The sequence below is a fragment of the Crinia signifera genome, chromosome 1 (genome assembly GCF_055691185.1).
Source record: "Crinia signifera chromosome 1, ASM5569118v1, whole genome shotgun sequence".
NCBI lineage: Eukaryota > Metazoa > Chordata > Amphibia > Anura > Myobatrachidae > Crinia > Crinia signifera.
The window spans coordinates 56,150,225-56,170,729 of NC_139217.1; the positions used below are offsets into that span (position 1 = coordinate 56,150,225).

A 20,505-nucleotide genomic window follows, 5' to 3' on the forward strand; every position below is an offset into this window, starting at 1 on the left:
TAACCCTCATGCCCACACACCTCTATCACTGCCCTGCCTCCTGTTCTCCTGCCCCGTAACTTCCACCAGTGGGAAGCCACTCACCCTGTGTTGCCCACATTCCCCCATCATGCTTTACCACCCAGCCTCCTGCTCTCATGCACCCTAACTCCCACCCAGTAGGAGGAGACACTGTTGGGAATTTACTAAAGGAAATTTGTAAAAAAAAATAGGTGTATTTGTATCCAGAAATACACTTATTTTTGACATTTACTATCCCGAAAATAGGGCAATTCGTATTCATATTGATAGCACATCAATATGACTACGAATTGCCCTATTTTCGGGTGCACTCCTTACTGACTGACACATTCTAAACAGGGCCGGTGTAAGGCATCTCAGCGATTCACCTACCTCCATATCAAATACAGTATATGTTGCACACTGGAGTGATGGAAAGTCCACAAATCGTAGAAAACAGCCACAGATTGCCGAAAAACGGCCATGAATTTGTCAATCTGCGGTTATTTTGACAAAACAGACCCAACTTTTTAGTTGGATCGGACACCCTTCAATGCTGTAGTTAACGGCAGCATTGAATAGGTGAGTAACGCTATTTCCCCGGTTGGAATATATCGTCACAAATGTCCCCGCAAACTTGCTAATTAATATTGACCTTAACAAGTGAGTAGAGCTTGCCAATACTGGCTTCAATACTGACGCACATGGTGAATACTACATCTCTGTGCTGCTTTGTCTAGGCAGAAATCCAAACAAAATGCCACTTATAAATAATGCTAAGGGATGCCTTTATTCTCTTATGTGACTTAAAAGGGCTCAATTATATTTCTTTCTTATGCCAAAATCAATAATAACATGATGTGAAAAGTATCGTTATTAACTTTTCTGCTAGGTTCTGGTGGAAAAATGAGTTTATACCGACATGTATCAATTCAGTTTGAAAACATATTAGTCTGAGGATAAGCTGCCTCGCCTCCCCCTTCCTTCATTGCACCCTTCCATAGAAGTTGGCGAACAGTCACAACTAATGTTCAGGGGGAAATATTTCAGATGGAATGTTGCTATGGGAAACCAATCATATACAGATGGAGCCAGGGGCGGAACTCTGGGAGGCAATGGAGGCTCCCGCCGCCGGGCGCCAAGCCCTGGCGGGGGCACTTCCACTCTATTGTCACAGCCAGAGTCTGGCTCTGGAGGGCAAGTATCCCTGGGTCCCCCTGAAAACTCACGACTCACCCCCACTTTTGTAAATTTCCCCTTCAATGTCAAATAAAAATGTTTGCTGATCATCTTCAACAATTGGGGAGGTTTTATTATTATTTTAATTTGATAACTTTAATTAAAAAGTTCACACTAGCAGAGTGCGTAGGCCTTGTCCAGTGCATTCATCGCCCGTCTCCTTTGATGGTGCAGTCTGCAGATATCCACGAGATCAGCGCACATTCCCCACTTGCGCATAAATCAGGCCCTATAAATCCTGAATCTTATTTTCCTAAGATTGACATCCCCGAAAATGCAGATAGCCAGATACCGTTATTCTTCCTGCACTTGTCAAGCAAGGAGAAAGCCAGCGGTGGTAAGCGCAGATGGAGAACGTGTCATGTCACATCTTTCGGCTTTAAACAATAGAGGGCTTTTCGCAGAGTGTAAAAATTTGGGATGTCTTCCAAGTCATTTCGTAGCTTGTTTTGTGACACCGTGCAGAGATTTCCATTCTGGTTGTAGCATAGAAATGAGCAATTAGACAGATGTGGGGTAAAATGTCATTATCAGCCTCTTGGCGCTGTAGAATTATTTATGACGGCTTTACAAAGTGAAACGTATAATTTAGAATAAGAATTCCTGCCGAACGATCACAGTGCATTAGCGAGTGTAGCAGTATGGGTCCTCTAAATGTGTACTTAGCGCTCTTTGGGTATTGTGAACAGAACGTTATAAAAATATAACCCGGTGTATTGTTCTATTTATGTGTGAAATATAGTAAGCTGTAAATAACCTAATCCGGCTTTAGCAGCCTGTGATACTCTATGTGTATATATGCCATGTCTATACACTAGACAGAATCTAGTATCAAATCTCAATGTAAGCTAATGCCATGTTTTAAGGTGGCCATACACTACAGCGATGTATTGCAGCAGAGTATGGCCATCCAACCCCCCCCCCCCCCCCCCTGAGGCGGGAGGGGGGCCAAGTGGGAGATCGGATGGGAAGCAGGTCTGACCTCCAGCACAGGTCCAATGCACACAGAACTTTGCATTAGCCCCGAGGGGGATGTCAAACATCCGATTTGGGATGATTTCTCGCTGTAATCGGTCCAAATCAGACTAGTGTATGGGTACCTTTGGTCTTGTCATTCCCAACCTCTGTCCCCAAGGCACAGTAAGGCTGGGTACACACTTGTAGATATATCTGCAGATCAATCTGTCAGGACTATCATCACAACTGGGCAGGCTTAGGCTTTGGGTTGGGAGTGATAGGTTTAGGCTGCGGTGTAGGAAGGTTAGGGTCAGGCACTAGCGGGGAGGGTCAGGATTATTCTGTGTTGTGGGTGAGGTTTAGGCTGACGGGTGGGGGGGAGGGATGTAAGTATACTTACCAGACAACTGTTGAGATTACCTTCATTGGGATGCTGGCGTTGGTAATCTGGCTGCCAGCATCCCTATCTCTGGTAATCTGTATTCCTTCAATCAGGCATTCCCCAAACCTTTTAGATAGTAAGCTCTCAGGCAGAGCCGTCTTTACGCTCTGTCATTGCATGCAATTTACTTCTATCGCAAGTCCCTGAATGTACAGAACTGCATATCATGAGTCCCTGAATGTACAGAACTGCATATCACGAGTCCCTGAGTGTACAGAACTGCATATCACGAGTCCCTGAGTGTACAGAACTGCATATCACAAGTCCCTGAGTGTACAGAACTGCATATCACGAGTCCCTGAATGTACAGAACTGCATATCACGAGTCCCTGAGTGTGCAGAACTGCATATCACGAGTCCCTGAGTGTACACAACTGCATATCACAAGTCCGTAAATGTACAGAACCGCATATCACGAGTCCCTGAGTGTACAGAACTGCATATCACGAGTCCCTGAATGTACAGATCTGCATATCAAAAGTCCCTGAATGTACAGAACTGCATATCACAAGTCCCTGAATGTACAGAACTGCATATCACGGGTCCCTGAATGTACAGAACTGCATATCACAAGTCTCTGAATGTACAGAACTGCATATCACGAGTCTCTGAATGTACAGAACTGCATATCACGAGTCCCTGAATGTACAGAACTGCATGTCACGAGTCCCTGAATGTACAGAACTGCATATCACGAGTTCCTGAATGTACAGAACTGCATATCACGGGTCCCTGAATGTACAGAACTGCATATCACGGGTCCCTGAATGTACAGAACTGCATATCACAAGTCTCTGAATGTACAGAACTGCATATCACGAGTCTCTGAATGTACAGAACCGCATATCACAAGTCCCTTATAGTGAATGATATAAATGACAGGAGCGTATTACTGTAGAGTACAGTACTGATACACGTACTTGAGTGTGATTAATTATGAGAGCTGTATATTAATACTGTAAGCAGCAGGAATTACTGGGGTGGGCGCAGTGTAAATAGCACTATTCGGTTTATCCTATAAAATCTGGAGACAATTTGCAACCATTAACTATTCAATTTGAATCCGATGAAATAAATGACCACCTTCAGCGTTAGAGATCTGGTAATGTGATCTACTTTCTCTGCATTCAGTGTACGAAGAACCAGAGGATCCCAGCAACAGGTCATTTTTTTCTGAAATCATCTCATCAGTCTCCGATGTAAAATTCAGCCACAGCGGACGCTACATGCTCACACGCGATTACCTCACTGTCAAAGTTTGGGATCTGAACATGGAAACCAAGCCTATTGAGACGTACCAGGTAAATGTTTCTAAGGTGCTACAGTATGTTCTAAGTGTTGTGTTGAGATAAGCGGCTTTGACTACAGTGACTGCCAATGCTACACGCTGCATCGTTCAATGTAAACTTGAATGATTTATTGTCTGAACGTGGAATGGAACATGCAGACAGGAATCACTATAAAGAAAACCAGGTACTCCCTTAGTGGCAGATGTGAGTGACAATGAGATCTGATTGTTGGAAGGGAAGGACTGTCTATCTAGTGTCACTATTGAGCTTTCAAAGCCGTTGGTGATGAGAGGATTCTACCAATTGATTTCAAACAGCATCTGTTATACCGATCCAGCATGTATTACAGTTGCTAATTTGCAATCTGTCAAAGCCGGATCATTAAAGCCCCCAAGGCCAATAATGGTTTGCAGCCATCAATGTTTTGTGGCGAATGGTTTTTAAATCAGCGATGGAGGTACAGTGATACACATAGAGGGCAAGCCACCATCGATGGTTTCATGCCATGATTTTAAACAATCAAATAGCCCTAAGTGTCCACTGCTAGTCAGACCGTGTTCTGTGTTTAGCATACATCCCAACATGACCCTCTCCAGGAGGGACACATCGCTCTGTTCCTGGACTTCCCTCTTAATCTATGATTGCCAACACCTGTGTTGAACATGTTAATTGGTGAGAAAGGTGTTTCAACACAGGTGATGGCAATCATACATTAAGAGGGAAGTCCAGAAACAGAGCGATGTGTCCCTCCTGGAGAGGGTCATGTTGGGAGGTGTGGTTTAGTGTCCGAGGTGGTTTCAAGCCAATGTTTGTATAATAAAGGGATATCATTGACTTGTGTCAATCCCTGGCTCTCGCACATCCCACCTCGTATAGATAAAGGTGATCAGAACATGTGCTCTACTTGGCCTGTGCATAAGGCCTCATTATAGCCTCATCTGGCGGCTTGCTGGCTGTGAGAGAAGACTAAGCACTACAGGTCACTGACACTATGGGGAATAAGCACACCATAAATATAATAATAATGATTATACTGCAGAGCTGCTGGTGGCTAATTGAATTTGACCCTATAACCCTATATATCTGTGTGTGAAACATCAGCAAGTCAATTTACATAAGCTTACATGTATATAAACATGTGTCAGTGTGTTCGAAGACTCCAGAATACAAAGATTAAAGAGTTAGCTCTCTCTCTTTCTCTTTCTCTCTCTCTCTCTCTCTATATATATATATATATGGTACTCTTTACTTAGAAGGGCGCCCATCTCGGGCATCTCGGGGATTGAATGCACTAAAAAATCGGGTGCGATCAACCGACGAGATGCCCGAGATTTCCCATAGGGAACAATGTTAAATGTCTCAATTGACCCGATTTTCCTGTTCAATGCCTCAATTGACCCAATTTTTCCATAGGAAACAATGTTAAATGGGCCACAGAGGCCAAATAGGCACCCTGAAGTGAATAATGGCCACCCGAATTGTTAACGCCACCCCACGATCAACGTCAACCCGAAGCGTGGCGAGCGCAGCGAGCCCGCGAGGGGCGGCGGTACGCGTCCTACGACCTTTTCATACCCCCACTATCCACGTCGGCGTGGAGTTGAGAATAGAAAGTGTGGCGAGCGCAGCGAGCCACCGAGCCCGAAGCGTGGCGAGCGCAGCGAGCCCCGCGAGGGGACGCGGATACCTTCACAGCTGTCCGCGTACCCTCGCGGGCTTCACAGCTGTCCGCGTACCCTCGCGGGGCTCGCTGCGCTCGCCACGCTTCGGGCTCGGTGGCTCGCTGCGCTCGCCACACTTTCTATTCTCAACTCCACGCCGACATGGATAGTGGGGGTATGAAAAGGTCGTAGGACGCGTACCGCCGCCCCTCGCGGGCTCGCTGCGCTCGCCACGCATCGGGTTGACGTTGATCGTGGGGTGGCGTTAACAATTCGGGTGGCCATTATACACTTCAGGGTGCCTATTTGGCCTCTGTGGCCCATTTAACATTGTTTCCTATGGAAAAATCGGGTCAATTGAGGCATTGAACAGGAAAATTGGGTCAATTGAGACATTTAACATTGTTCCCTATGGGAAATCTCGGGCATCTCGTCGGTTGATCGCACCCGATTTTTTAGTGCATTCAATCCCCGAGATGCCCGAGATTTTTTACTAACGATGCCCACGATCAAAATCGTGGGCGCCCTTCTAAGTAAAGAGTACCATATATATATATATATATATATATATATATATATATATATATATATATATATATATATATATCTATATATATAAACAAACACATACATACATACATTTGTAGAACACTGCAGGAAAATGGATTTGAACACAAATCCTCTTTATACCACATTCATGAACTTAACTTGAGAGCTCTTGTTATTCAGTTACAGTACCCTTTAGTAAATGACACAATTCAATATACAGCAATACACATTCCAGTCAAACACACCACTCAATGCGCTATTTGATCCTGCATGAAAACTTTTGAGACTAACTATATAAAACTACTTGTACTATGTAAAAAAATAAATAATAATCCTCATTCTAATTGAACAGATCTATGTAGTGTGCAGCAACACATCCAATCCAGTGCAGCCACACATTACATAATTCATTCATTAAAAAAGATAATTGACAAGTGCCGCCAACAACACTTCCTACCCTGTGAACCACCCGGGTTACAGGCTGCTGAGAGGGGCTGTTTGGCATGTGTGCAACAAAGATGTAGCAGGACTCATCTGTATCTATCACTTAGATCAGGCATGTCCAAATTGCGGCCCTCCAGCTGTTGTGAAACTACACATCCCAGCATGCCTTGCCATAGTTTTAGAGTTCCCTAATAGCAAAACTTTGGCAAGGCATGATGGGACTTGTAGTTTCACAACAGCTGGAGGGTCATAGTTTGGACATGTCTGCCCTTAGTGGTCCACAACACAACCCTGTGCACATGGAATGCAATTTAGTGCTTTGCAGTGTAATTTTGTGTTGAAAAACACTTCATACATGGAAACGTGACACCTAAATGTAGTGGATGCGACCATTTTGTGGGTTGGATAAACATTTCTTATAAATGCAGAATATAAGCCAAGCAGTGCCTTCTCTGGTTCTTAGCACATAGGTACTGGTTCTCTTTGTGTAGGGGACGGTCCATGTGAATAAAAGGGGTAATAGGATAGATAGTTTGTGCCTCACACACATTTCTCTTTATCCCTCAGGTTCATGATTACCTCAGAAGCAAGTTATGCTCTCTGTATGAGAACGACTGTATTTTTGACAAGTTTGAGTGTGCCTGGAATGGATCAGACAGGTAACCCTGTTTATTTGCTTTTTATGCTTTTCATTTTTCATGAAAACTGCTTTGATACCATTTGTTTTTGAATTATCAGTGGGTGGTGATATTGAAGACTGCAATCTTACAAAGCAGAGTATCAAATGCAAATTAGAATGTGGAGCCATAGGGCCTGATTCAGTACCGCTCGCTAAACAGCGGTCACCCGCTGCTTAGAGATCGGCTTAACGCCGCCTGGCCGAATTAACCCCCCCACCGACGAATCGCCTCAGTACCATCCATTCGAGGGGATGTACACAAGTCACTCCTTCACATGTGGCCAAAGGGGAGAGAAATCGCAAGCCGCCCGCCACGAGCAGGCATCGGCCCGCCTGGGGACACCCATAAAATGCTGGGAAATACTCTCAGGTGCAGACCCCCCCACCATCAGAATGGGGCCGAATTCCACCACGTCCAATTACTAATGAATCGCCCCCATGGTTCAGAGTTGGGAGATGCATCAAGCAGTAAAACAGTGGAGAAGTTGCCCATAGCAACCACACACTTCTACAGTACCTTTCACTTTATAGAATGTACTTGATAATTTAGGTGATAGTATTGTAATTGGGGTAATTGGAGCAACTGACTGCACTACATTAAGGAACCAGGACAAGTTCATTAGGACACTGGTAACAAGTGAGCTGAAAGAATGATACACCTACAAAGGAGTAAAATTCGATTAGGGAAATGTGAGACATTTGGAGTTGAGATTCATGGCCACATAAACAAGACAGCCAGTGGTTTGTGCCTATTGGTGTAGCCAAGGAGCCCAGACCTGAATGTGTTTCTTATCATGTAGAAGAAAAGATACAGTAGCGCCTGCATCTGAATCCTAATAATAAAGGTCTGCCTCATAATGTGGTATGGAACCCCTTTGCAAATCGTAGATTTTAGGTATACAGTAATTCTCGGAGTAGTCTCCACCATGCATCAATGTCGCTTTCCACAATGGTAGATGGTAGAAGAGAGAGCAGACAAGACAGTGTAATACATTAATTAACTTTAAATATATGCCCATACAATTAAAAGAATTAGAAATAGTTTACCTGAAAGTTCCCTTAATCTGCAGGAGGATCAGGTAGTGGTCGTGTGAACATGTTTTGTCCTTCACACATGTAGCTGGACATTTATCAGGAGTGTTAGGCATAGTGTCCCTTTAGCTGTGTTTTGACCCCATACAATTAATTAGGCCAGGGGACAAGTGTACCGTCCGAAAACCCAGGTGAGCGTGTCACTTCCTGTGTATGTCCACAGGAAGTGTACAAGTTGTAATAGTAAATTGTGTTCCCCAGAAACGGAACACTGGTATAACGCTGGTTAATGATATTGCTCGGTTGTCCAGATGACGGCCCAGAAAATGTATTATATCGATAATGTGCAGAAAGAAGCACAGTTGGGCTGTTTCCATCAAACATTTACAGCAGCTGCTGATAGAATGTGAGAGGTGAGCTAGATTGGGTACTTGTTTCCTAGAACGGAGCCCACGATTTTGATCTTAGGCATCGCAAGGAAAAAAATCGCGTCGGTCGCATCGCATGCGGCCAAAAAATCGCATGCGTTGCGACCGATGCGATTACCGCGATTTTACATAGGGAACAATGTTAAATGGCCCACTTGACCCGATTTCACATAGGGAACAATGTTAAATGGCCCACAGACCCCAAATACCCACCCTGAAGTGTGAAATGGCCCCCCCAATTGTTAACGCCACCCCACGATCAACGTCAACCCGAAGCGTGGCGAGCGCAGCGAGCCCGCGAGGGGCGGCGGTACGCGTCTTCCGACCTTTTCATACCCCCACTATCCACGTTGGCGTGGAGTTGAGAATAGAAAGCGTGGAGAGGGGACGCGGAACACGCTCCCGAAGCGTGGCGATCGCAGCGAGCCCCGCGAGGGGACACGGATTACTTAACATGTATTCCGCGTCCGCTCGCCACGCTTCGGGCTCGTATTCCGCGTCCGCTCGCCACGCTTCGGGCTCGGTGGCTCGCTGCGCTCGCCACACTTTCTATTCTCAACTCCACGCCGACGTGGATAGTGGGGGTATGAAAAGGTCGGAGGACGCGTACCGCCGCCGCTCGCCACGCTTCGGGTTGACGTTGATCGTGGGGTGGCGTTAACAATTGGGGGGGGCCATTTCACACTTCAGGGTGGCTATTTGGGGTCTGTGGGCCATTTAACATTGTTCCCTACGTAAAATCGGGTCAATTGGGCCATATAACATTGTTCCCTAGGTAAAATCGGTAATCGCGACTGTCGCATCGCATGCGATTTTTTGGCCACATGCGATGCGACTGACGCGATTTACATTTTACCATGCATTTCTATGTAAAATCGCGGCGATGGGCGCCGTTCTAGGAAACAAGTACCCTAGATTGTGATGAGGGTAGCATTGGAAAGGATCAGGGGGCCTTTAAGTGAAGCACACAGGAGAAGTGAAGTCAAGAGGGGATGTAGTGGGCATCCTGGTGCTCAGGATGTTGATGGATGGAAGACTAGTGTTAGGCTGTGCGAAAAGAGGGTTAGGCCGTGGAGAAATTGGGTTAGGGGTTGGAGGGGAGATGGTTAGAATACTTACCTTAGAAATGTCAGGATAGTGGCCATTGGGATGCTGGGGTCTTCTGACCTCCAGCATTCCCAGCACCTGGATCCCATACCCAACCCATCTGGAAGGTCTAGATATTATTTCCAGAATACCGCAAGATATGCAGGAAGTTGGACAGCTTGCCTGGGTAGTAACACCACCTGAAGTAAATTGCATTTAGTCAGACTGGCCCATAGGGGTTCAGGTGATAACTCCCATATGGCTCCAGTGCCTATGAGCACCAACTCCTCCTGATGTCGGCTTCCAGGCTGTGTTACTCACTTATCTCAGGGGTAGAGTAGTTCCTGGTACAGCAGAGGCATGTATGAACATGGCTGCTTGGTTTATTTGTATAGAAACTCCACCTAGATCCGCCCTTGGTGGTGTACATGACCTTAAAAAGTTTGCAGGAGATGAGATTTATAGAATTTTTAAAGGATTAGAAGGACATTTTAGCCAAAAAAAAGAGTGAAATATCGCTTTCTAGGTCTAGGTCACATCTCCAAAGGAGGATCTCATAGTGGCTGCCAAAGGTTCTGTAAGTTGGGTAAAAGGAGCTAAACTGAAACCCTTGTCTTGTACCATTGTGGATATTAACTGGATCAGATGGAATGCCATTTATAATTACTATAGCAATTGAGCAGGAGAACATTTCCAGACTGTCCAAATTGGTTGCACATTCTGGATGTATCTTTAGCTTTAATGTAAACATGTAGAGAAATCTGTGTATAGAATGTCCTCGTACACCAAGCCTCAATATGCCATATAGAGTGTGTCGCCAACACAGACGTGCTGCCCAGGACCTATTGTGCCAAGAGGGGTTGTTTTTGCACAACTGTGGCTATGATGTATGAGACACCATCTGTAGGATGATTTCTGTCTACCTTCAAGGACAATATTGTCTTTCTTTTTCCTTTAGTGTCATCATGACTGGTGCGTACAATAACTTTTTCCGCATGTTTGACCGGAACACAAAGCGAGATGTCACCTTGGAAGCCTCACGCGAGAGCAGCAAACCAAGAGCCGTCCTTAAACCCAGAAGAGTGTGTGTCGGTGGCAAGAGAAGAAAAGATGACATTAGTGTAGATAGTTTGGACTTCACCAAGAAGATCTTGCACACAGCTTGGCACCCAACCGAGAACATCATTGCCATTGCAGCGACAAACAATCTGTATATATTCCAGGATAAAGTGAACTCAGATATGCACTAGGATTACCAAGTTTCTAGAATTCCTCAGCTAAACTTTCCAGGGGGATCACATTTTGATAACCTGTACAGGAAAGTCTTGTTGGTGACAGAATTCTTATATTTGTGTTTCTAAACTCCTTGCATTGTATAGCTAATCCTCAAACAATTATTTTTCATTGTCCATTAAATATTTCCTTTTTAATTATTGCAAGACATGAACTGTGCTATAAAAACTGATCTAATATTATTGAATGGAAAATGTTGGCCTAATTTTAATTGCCAAAGAGATTTTTAGGCAGCAGAGGTTGAAACCTTTTTTGTAGTTTTACTTTATTTACTTTGTGTAGATTTTGTTATACAAGTACGTTATGTTTAATATTTGAAACTTCCCACAGGATTTTAACGTTTAATCAGTTTTAAACTGTTTTTATCATGAATAACTGTCATGTTACTGTATTTCTTTTATTTTCAGAAACTACAAAGTGACATCTGCAAAATAAATTTTAATGCAGTTTGAAGAGAAATATTCAGTATACAAAAGACTGATAAATAATTTATCAGATCATGTAAATGTCATCTTCACATTCTATTAAAAAAATTTCAAAAAATAAAAACTTAAAAGACATGCACGAACCATAATCTGGTCAAATTTATTATATTCTTCAGAATACAGAGAATATATTATAGTTTTACCCAAAGTGATCTATAAGAAGTATCATTTAAGGGGTAAAAAAGTTTTTATTCCATCGACGCATGTGTAAAGTTTGATAATGACAGTTTTATGCTTAGTCTCATAAATATAAAAAGTGTAATCAAACCTAATATAAAATTACCAATCAGTGCATAAAAATCTGCATTCTGACTAAAACTACAGTATTTGTTATTTTAATGTAAAGGAAAAAAAATTAGGTTTCTGGAAAATAGATTTTTCACCATAACAAAAAAGACTAACTTAACTTAACTTAAGAAAATAAAAAAAATGCATTTGCTTTTCACAAAACATATATGAAATATATAACTTCAGAAAAATTTGGACTCGAACTACTCCTTAATTAAAAATAAAATAAAAAAACACCCTAATAATAATACTATAAGGAGAAAGATGTTAATAAACTTAAGGTTGAGAAAAAGTTATAATTAAAAATAAATCTACAACCCCATTCCTATTTCTGTTTTGTTTTTTAATTGTAAAAATATATATGGTCTTTATGCATGCTTTTATTAACCAAATAGGAAAGCTATTTTTTTTTCCTCACAGCTGCTGCTCTATTTTGCTCAAAACAGCATTTTATACATGATAACTTTATTTCATTACTACAGTATATTGCTTAGGAAGTAGAAGTACTCTGATTTGTGAGGTAAGTACTGATTGCTTAGGCACAGTACAAAATGGCTGCTCAGTTGGTACCTTATTGCATTTTTACTGAGGAAGTGAAGGCCCGTGAAGTTCACAATCTCTATGCAGGTTCACTATTTAGGAATCTCAAACGTACATTTTAAATAAAGAGAAAAACCGTAACAAGAAATGTTTACATTGAATAACCTTGGTGTTCTGTGTGGCGGACAGGTTTGTGATCATTTACAGGATTGTACTTAAAAGTGTGTCACCTACACACACTGGTGGCATCCATTTTGTTGGCTGAATTGATAGGCTGCATCCTGAATACTATTAGTTTATCTTACAAAATGGCTGCCTCCATGTGCATATTGTAAACCTGTCAACAGCGAATTAACTAAATATGCATGTTTTTTTATTATTTGGTTTTGGGAAGGGGGGCGGCTGCTGCTTTCAAGCGAGACAAGCAAATCTTTTTATATATCTATATTTCCTGTATGACAAGATGATACATACAATGTGTATGTTATAAATTTTCTTTTTTAAACTTATGCTGTAAATAAATGTGTGAAGCACAACCGCATGTGCACCGATTTTCAGCCATACTGCACACAATATAAAATGTGTCAGCTTTCGTTCAAGGAAATGAGGAATGTCTGTTTATATTGTATAATCTACTCAATAAGGACAATATATGTACATATTTACCGAACTAAGGTTTTTCTTCTGTAAAAAAAAATATATATATATAATTTTAAAGATTGTTCTGATAACATGGACAAATGAATGACAGAAAACAGCAAATATGATCGCTTTTTATTTGTTTACAGTCTCAGAATCAAATTTGCATCTAAATTAAAATGACATATAATTTGGATATTTTGTGAGGATTGCATTTTAATGGTCAGCCCCTCACTTTTAATAATTACATTATTTGTCTTTTTTTTTTAAGTTAAATAAGTGTCTCCCTCCATGATAGATATATGTGTGTAAATATACACACACACACCAGATATCAGTCTCAACACAACGTTGTTTATATTTATTTATTAACAGTTTCTTATATAGCGCATACATATTCTGTAGTGCTTTACAGAGGATATTTGAACATTCACATCGGTCCCTGCCCCAGTGGAGCTTACAATCTATATTCCCTACCACATGTACACACACACACAGACATTCTAGGGTTAATTTTGTTGGGTAGCCAATTAGCCTACCAGTATATTTTTGGATTGTGGGAGGAAACCAGAGTACCCGCACGCAAGCACGGGGAGAATATACAAACTCCACACAGAGCCACGGTGGGAATCGAACCCATGACCTCAGTGCTATGAGGCAGTAATGCTAACCATTACACCATCTGTACTGCCCTAATTTACTCAGTTTTATCAGAGCCAAGTGTTCATATACAACAAATGGGGTGTACAGACGTGTCGATTCGATATCCACGGCAGGCGGGAGCCAGCATCGAAGAGGAAGGAGGGAGGGACAGGCAGCACATGGGGGGATGCTGCAGAGAGCAGTATTACTTTGCCTTCAATCTTCCAGATCGAAGCAGAAATAGACTTGTCAGGCAAGACTATTTCTGTTTTCGATCCTGATGCTGCAGCACTTTGATTCGATTTAGATTTGATTTTGCTTCTAGAAGCAAAATCGAATAAAAAACATGTCCAAACGAAGTGTGCCAATAAACACTGTGGACTTCTGAAAGTAGTGTTTTTAGCTACATGCACTGAAACACGTTTTTAGTAAAGATAAATAAAATACCACCATCGAAACAGGATGACGTCTAGACTCTTGTACCCTACGTGTCCTATTCTAGTTCAGGGTGAATCATTGTGATCCAGCATGATGGCTTTTGTGATGGCTAATGAGTTTGGAAGGCTGTAGTCCAGGAGACAAGTATAAGATGATTATTTGATACAGTATGTGCTGCTCTAATTAGGCGCAGTATGCAGGTGTATAAAAAAGAAAAAGTGCACCTACAATGCTTCATTATCTAGGTAGATGATAAATGGAATCCTTTCCCCGATCATTATATACTGTAGTGCAGAAACAACATCCCTTATCTGCAGAGCACTGTACTAAATGGATCCAATGCACAACTAAAAAGGCAAAACTGCAAAGCAGAGCATACCAGTTCATTCACTCCAGTACCCTGGCCCTGTAATCCATGCAGGGCATTTCCTTTACATGGAAACAAGCCAGTCACTCTCAATCTAGATTGCTGCTGTTGCATAATAACGTTAGAGGAAGAAGCACCACCTGTCTTATCAATGTTTCGCTTTTCTGACCTGTAGACATCGTGGGGGTCATACTTAAGTAAAATATGTAGTTCAATATTTAAAGGACCATTTAAATCAAGTCTGTACTATTTATGAAATACCAGAGTGAGTGAAAGTAAGGCTGCGTAACTATGGCAGCCAATGGACCAGGGGCTTTGCGCAATGAATGGGACAGATGACAGAATTGGGCATCGGGTGAACTGTATTCTGCTCCTTCCCCAAAGTCCACCATTGTTGAATCACCAGGGCTTCGGACCTCTTAAATTTCAGAAGTTCGCAACACCCTGGCAGAGCCATCTTAACAGCACATTATACTGTATGCCACTGTTTCGAACTTGATTGATACATAACCCCACAATAACCATAACACAAACGCATATTATTTATTTCATTTAAAACTGTTAACAGAGGCTTTCATCATTATCAAAGTCAACAATATCCTTTACTTGCTCTTCAATTGGTTCTAGAGGTGTATTAATCCTTGGAGATAAATTGGAGAAGTTGTCCATAGCAACATTTATCTATGTAGCATCATCTTTAAAATTCCAGACACTGATTGGATACTGAAAAAAAGTCTCCACTTTCTCTCCAAGGGGCTATAAATCTTCATCATAAATCTTACCGGCATTATACCCTGTGGTATTGAAACTGACACTGATAAAACAATGGGAAAGGTGTCTATAGCGGTAAGTTGAGTGTAAAAATATTACTATTTTAATATGTATATATTGTGACACCATATACAGTATGTACGTGGTTACATTTACATTTTTCTGCACACATCCCCAGTGCCAAACGGAATTGGTGGCTTTGCAAGACTTCGATTTCAACATCAGTTTATTTATTTGTCAGCAGAGGGTGCTTCCTTGTATATTACATTTCACTTTTTACATTTTCAATGTGTTATATGTGTAAAATAGGCATACGAAGGCAGAGGCCAAAACATTCTTATTCACACACAATGGTGATGTAGCTATCCTATCCTCCACCATCATTTTTCAGTGCCGTACAGTAGCAAAAAGCGCCAGCATTGCTCAGTGTATTGCATTATGGAACTTTTTTGTAAAGGAAATGTTTTCCCCAATATATACTTTACACTTAAGATGTGGGCTATTCACATAAATTACATTTTTCAACTTTGCTGATCATGTAAATCAGGCTTTTAATGGATCAATACATCATAACATGGGAACCTCCTGCACCAAAGAACCAGTTTCTACCGATTCTGGACCATTAAGAGTATAGGATCCACTTTCACCTCTAGTTCTTACTTTTTGTTTTAATATCTCTTATGAAGTCAATGTTAAAAAATACAAACAGTTATGTTGAACTTTTAACAATTCCTGTCTCAGTTCCTGCTAAAAATCAAAAAGTTTCCTCATTTTTAACCTCAGAATTGATAGACGAGGTACCGAGAAGAAATCCAAATGTTTTAAATCCATTGACAATGGAATGTTGAGTAGTACGTATGTCATGCCGTTTTCAAACTGTATAGAAAACCGATTGTTTGGCTTGATTTTCATTTACACAGTCAAATGTTTTCCATTATAGTGGATCCCACCACGGCACACGGTAGTGGCAGCCATTTTGTGATACTACTGAGACATGGGGCACCTCATACCTCATGCCTTCATGCCTTATGCGTCAGTGATGGTTGCAAGCCAAATGAAATATTTATCACAGAAATTGCTGCTTCCGCTGTGTGATGGGTCCGCTGTAAGGGAAGACCTCCATTTTGAGGAGATTGTTTATTCTGGCAACATTTATGCTATTGACTTGAGAGATGTATTTTTTAAAGAAAACTTGATTTACAGAATGTATATTTTGACCTTCTTTTTTTCCCTTTCTTCGCTTGTTCTGAGTGCTGTAAAGTCATTGAAGTAAGCTTGATTTAGTCTGAATATTATGAAAGATGTTCTTATGACTATTGTGTTTCAAAAATTATAAATATGTTAATAACATTTTTTAAATAAAAATGTCTAACTGCCTATCATTTCCGTTCACAAGTCTTTGTTTCTCTACGAGGTGGTGTTATTTTAAGAAAAAGATGTAATTGCCACACGGCAGTCTCTTCAGCCACACAAATGCCTGTGCACCCAGAAGTACAGGGCTAAAGAACACTTAAGAATTCTACAAGGTTAAGCAACGCAGCTGCGTCTGTTGGTCGGCCGTCTGCAACTTTATTGCTACAAACAAATACGCTTGTGTACATCCCTGCGGCCAAGTGTGCACGGACTGAGATGTTCACTTAAACCTTAAACAGAAATAAACATGAGGGCGATAAACATCTAGCCAATCAGCTACCAACAATCATACTAAAGGCTTTGTTTGAAAAACAGCAGTTAGGAGCTGATTGGCTGGAAATTTATAGCTTTTGATCACCCTCGCGTTTATCTCTTTTAAGGCTTAATACATCTTCCTCTGTAATACAAATTGGTGTGCACTTATACAAAACCATTTAACGAGATGCAGTCCGGTGGTCAGGATGTTGGTGTTCAGTATACCGTCACCAGCAGCCTGACTGCCGTCTAAACACCGATGCCTCAAAAGGACCAGGTGTGCGATTCCAGAACTCTTAGGTAACCGAGGGGTTAGGTCTAGTCACTAGTGGGGGGACTTAGGGTAAGGCTGTGTGGGGGGGGGGGGGGGGCTAGGGTCAGAATGCTATAAGGAAGGGGTAAGGGGGGGGGGGGGGACAATGTGAGGGTACAGTAAATATACCCTGCCAGGATTTCCTCTTTCAAAATGCTGTCATCGTTATTCTGGCCACTAGCATCCTGACTGCCGGTCATGCGTATCTATCCCCCATTGGTCGCACTATGGCCCTTATTCTGGTTCACTCACAAAGGAAAATTGCTTCTCAAATGGACAAATCATGTGCACTGCAGGTGGGGCAGAGGTAACGTGCAGAGAGAGTTAGATTTGGGTGGGGTTTTTCTTCAAAGTGAGATCTATATTGCAGTGTAAAAATAAAGCAGTCAGTATTTACCCTGCACACAAACAAAATAACTCACCCAAATCTAATTATCTCTGCACATGTTACATCTGCCCCCCCCCCTGCAGTGCACATGGTTTTGTTCATTTGAGAAGGAATTTGCCTTTGCGAGTGAACCAGCGTAAGGGCCTATATTCACTCGCATTAGCCCTATGATATCCTTTTACCACAACATTTGTGATACAGGGCCTCTCAGTCGCAACAGTGCCTTTGGGCATACACTCTGGGTAACACATGTGCCTTAGGAGTTTTGAAGGATTTGTATTCATTTAGCCACAAGAGGTCAGGTGATATTAATTATACAATAATGTTTGAAAAATGATTGGAGTCAACTGTAACAGTCACATTTCCTAAAAAGCTTACAAAATCTTCCTGGTACTTATAAGGTGTTAGAACTTCTTCTGTAGTAGCTGCTGGCATCAGTAAAAGGTAACAATCCCAATGGTGATACTTGTAAACAGTTTCCTGGTGGGAATATGTAGCAACAGACAACCAAACAAACAATAAGCATATGCCTGTGGGCCTAATTCATGTTTGTACACAAATGCAATTTGGATTTTCTAGACCTGGGGTAGCCAACCCTAGCCCTCAAGAGCTACCAACAGTGCATGTTTTGCAGGTCTCCTCACAGAATCACAAGTGAGCTAATTAGCTCCATCTGTGGATCTTTTAAAATGTGTCAGTGATTAATGAGTGCAGCTGTGCAGCAGCTAGGTTGTCTGGAAAATGTGAACTGTTGGTAGCTCTCGAGGGCTAGGGTTGGCTACCACTGTTCTAGACTATACAACTGCTACAAGTCACAATGCTACCCAGGAATAAAAAGGCAGGTTTACCGTTTATTGCAAGCTCGTTAGCAATTGCATATACATTGGGGGTATGAGTTGGTATATGACTATGCAGTCTGGATACAGCAGTAGTGATGCTGGTACCATGTTTTTGCATGTACTGTACGAGCTCACAGCGGTTGGCAGATAAACACACTGAAAATGGCCATGGTACACCTATATTTTCCAAGTCCCTCCCCATAAACACTCTGTTTATCCCAAAAGGTGTTTGATGAAGTTGAGGTCAGGGCACAATGCTGGTCTGGAAAATAACTAAGATTATACACTTGGTAGAGTAATAGGTCACCTTAATGTTTCACATAAAAAAACAAGGTTGCCATCAGAAATGATGGGGCCCGGGGCTGAAAATAGGCAGTGCCCCCACCACACACACACTGCCCCATAGCTACACCTTAGCCACACACAAACTTTCTGCACCACCCCATGCAGCAGCAGCCTCTCCTTTAACCCCCCACAGATTACCATTGAGAGGGGACCAGGTGGCAGAAATGTGAATCGGGCCAATCAAGAGCTGCAGTCGGAAGCTCCTGATTGGCTGCTGGTCAGTAAGTTCCAATTGGCTTATTGCCTGCTCTGTCCATCTGTGGTTGCCCTCTAGTGCACAGCTGGCATGGCCCTGATCCACACTGCCGTCACCCGGGCACCCTATTGTCCCGGGCCCCGGATTGTAGTCCCAACAGTCCATCCCCGATGGCGGCGGCCTTGTAATAATTACCCCAATAGGTCATCAAACCATAGTGCATAATAACACTAGTAAACCTATAGCTATATATGCATGTCATGGAAGCATTTACCCAGAAGACAATGCATGCAGGATCCTCTGAGCGTCAGTGATCCCATGTGACAGGTACAAGCAGTACTATCGCAGGTTTTATTTCTCACTTAGGGCCAGATGTATCAAGCTGCAAAAAGTGATAAATTGAAGAGTAATAACAAGTAGGAGCTGATTGGCTGGCTGTTTATCACTCTCCATTTTATCAATTTTTGAAGCTTGATACATCTGGCCCTCAGTAATGGGATCTATGCTCTTTGCTTTAAAGTGTACAGGGCAGTATAGAGCCTGGCTGGGCCCAGGTACTTTTCAGGGGGTGTGGCCTAATTGCAGGAGGTGTGGCCATGCACTCATAAGGCCCCCATACACTATGCGATTTGGTAAAAATCGACCCAAATAGCATGTGTCTGATGTCCGATCCGATGCGCGGTCCAGTGTGCATCAGATTGCCCCTGGAGATCATATGTAAGATCTTCGAGTCGGACCCCCACCCGGTGACAGGGAGCAGGGATTGCATGTGATCACATGCGAACCTGCTGCCCGAGAGGGTTGCAGGCGGCGGAAGGGGGATTGGGTGCGACTTCTCTGAGGAGAAAAGTCGCATAGGGGGTTATTCTGGTTCACTCTTTCTGACAAAATCCTTCTTAGATGGACAAAACCATGTTCACTGCAGGTGGGGCAGATGTAACATGTGCAGAGAGAATTAGATTTGGGTGGGGTTTTACTTCAAAGTGAGATCTATATTGCGGTGTAAAAATAAAGCAGTCAGTATTTTCCCTGCACAGAAACAAAATAACTCACCCAAATCTAATTATCTCTGCACATGTTACATCTGCCCCACCTGCAGTGCACATGGTTTTGTCCATCTAAGAAGGATTTTGTCAGAAAGAGTGAACCAAAATAACCACCATAGTGTATGAGAGCCCTTAGAATAAAATACAGCTGCTGCTGTCAGGTAACAGGGGCCCCACTGGGCCTGGGTAATTACTATCCCTCCCCCACTCTCTGCACCACTGCCCCCAACACTTTGCAGGCAGCCACATTGTAGACTGGAGGAAATATTCAGTCAGAACCAGCACATCATGAATGCTAAGCATTACCTCAGCAGATGCCTAAACCCACTTCATAGCCGCCCATTTGCACATTTTCTGTGCTCCAACTGCTTATTCCGCTCCCCACGACACACCATACACTGTCTGCGATCAAAGTCTCACAACGGTCAACAAGAACCAACC

At 42.5% G+C, this 20,505-nt stretch overlaps 1 protein-coding gene across 4 annotated transcripts in view; it reads left to right on the plus strand.

Annotated features, from left to right (window-relative positions):
• Positions 1 to 16,646, plus strand: part of PPP2R2C (protein phosphatase 2 regulatory subunit Bgamma) — a 139,842-nt gene extending 123,196 nt beyond the window's left edge. For all 4 annotated transcript variants that reach the window (XM_083155358.1, XM_083155367.1, XM_083155377.1 and 1 more), the window contains 3 exons: positions 3,770 to 3,939; positions 7,149 to 7,240; positions 10,765 to 16,646. In XM_083155358.1, coding sequence (XP_083011484.1) covers positions 3,770 to 3,939; positions 7,149 to 7,240; positions 10,765 to 11,056 — 554 coding nt within the window. In that variant the 3' untranslated portion in view covers positions 11,057 to 16,646. The remainder of the gene's footprint in view (positions 1 to 3,769; positions 3,940 to 7,148; positions 7,241 to 10,764) is intronic.
• Positions 16,647 to 20,505: the final 3,859 nt, after the last annotated feature.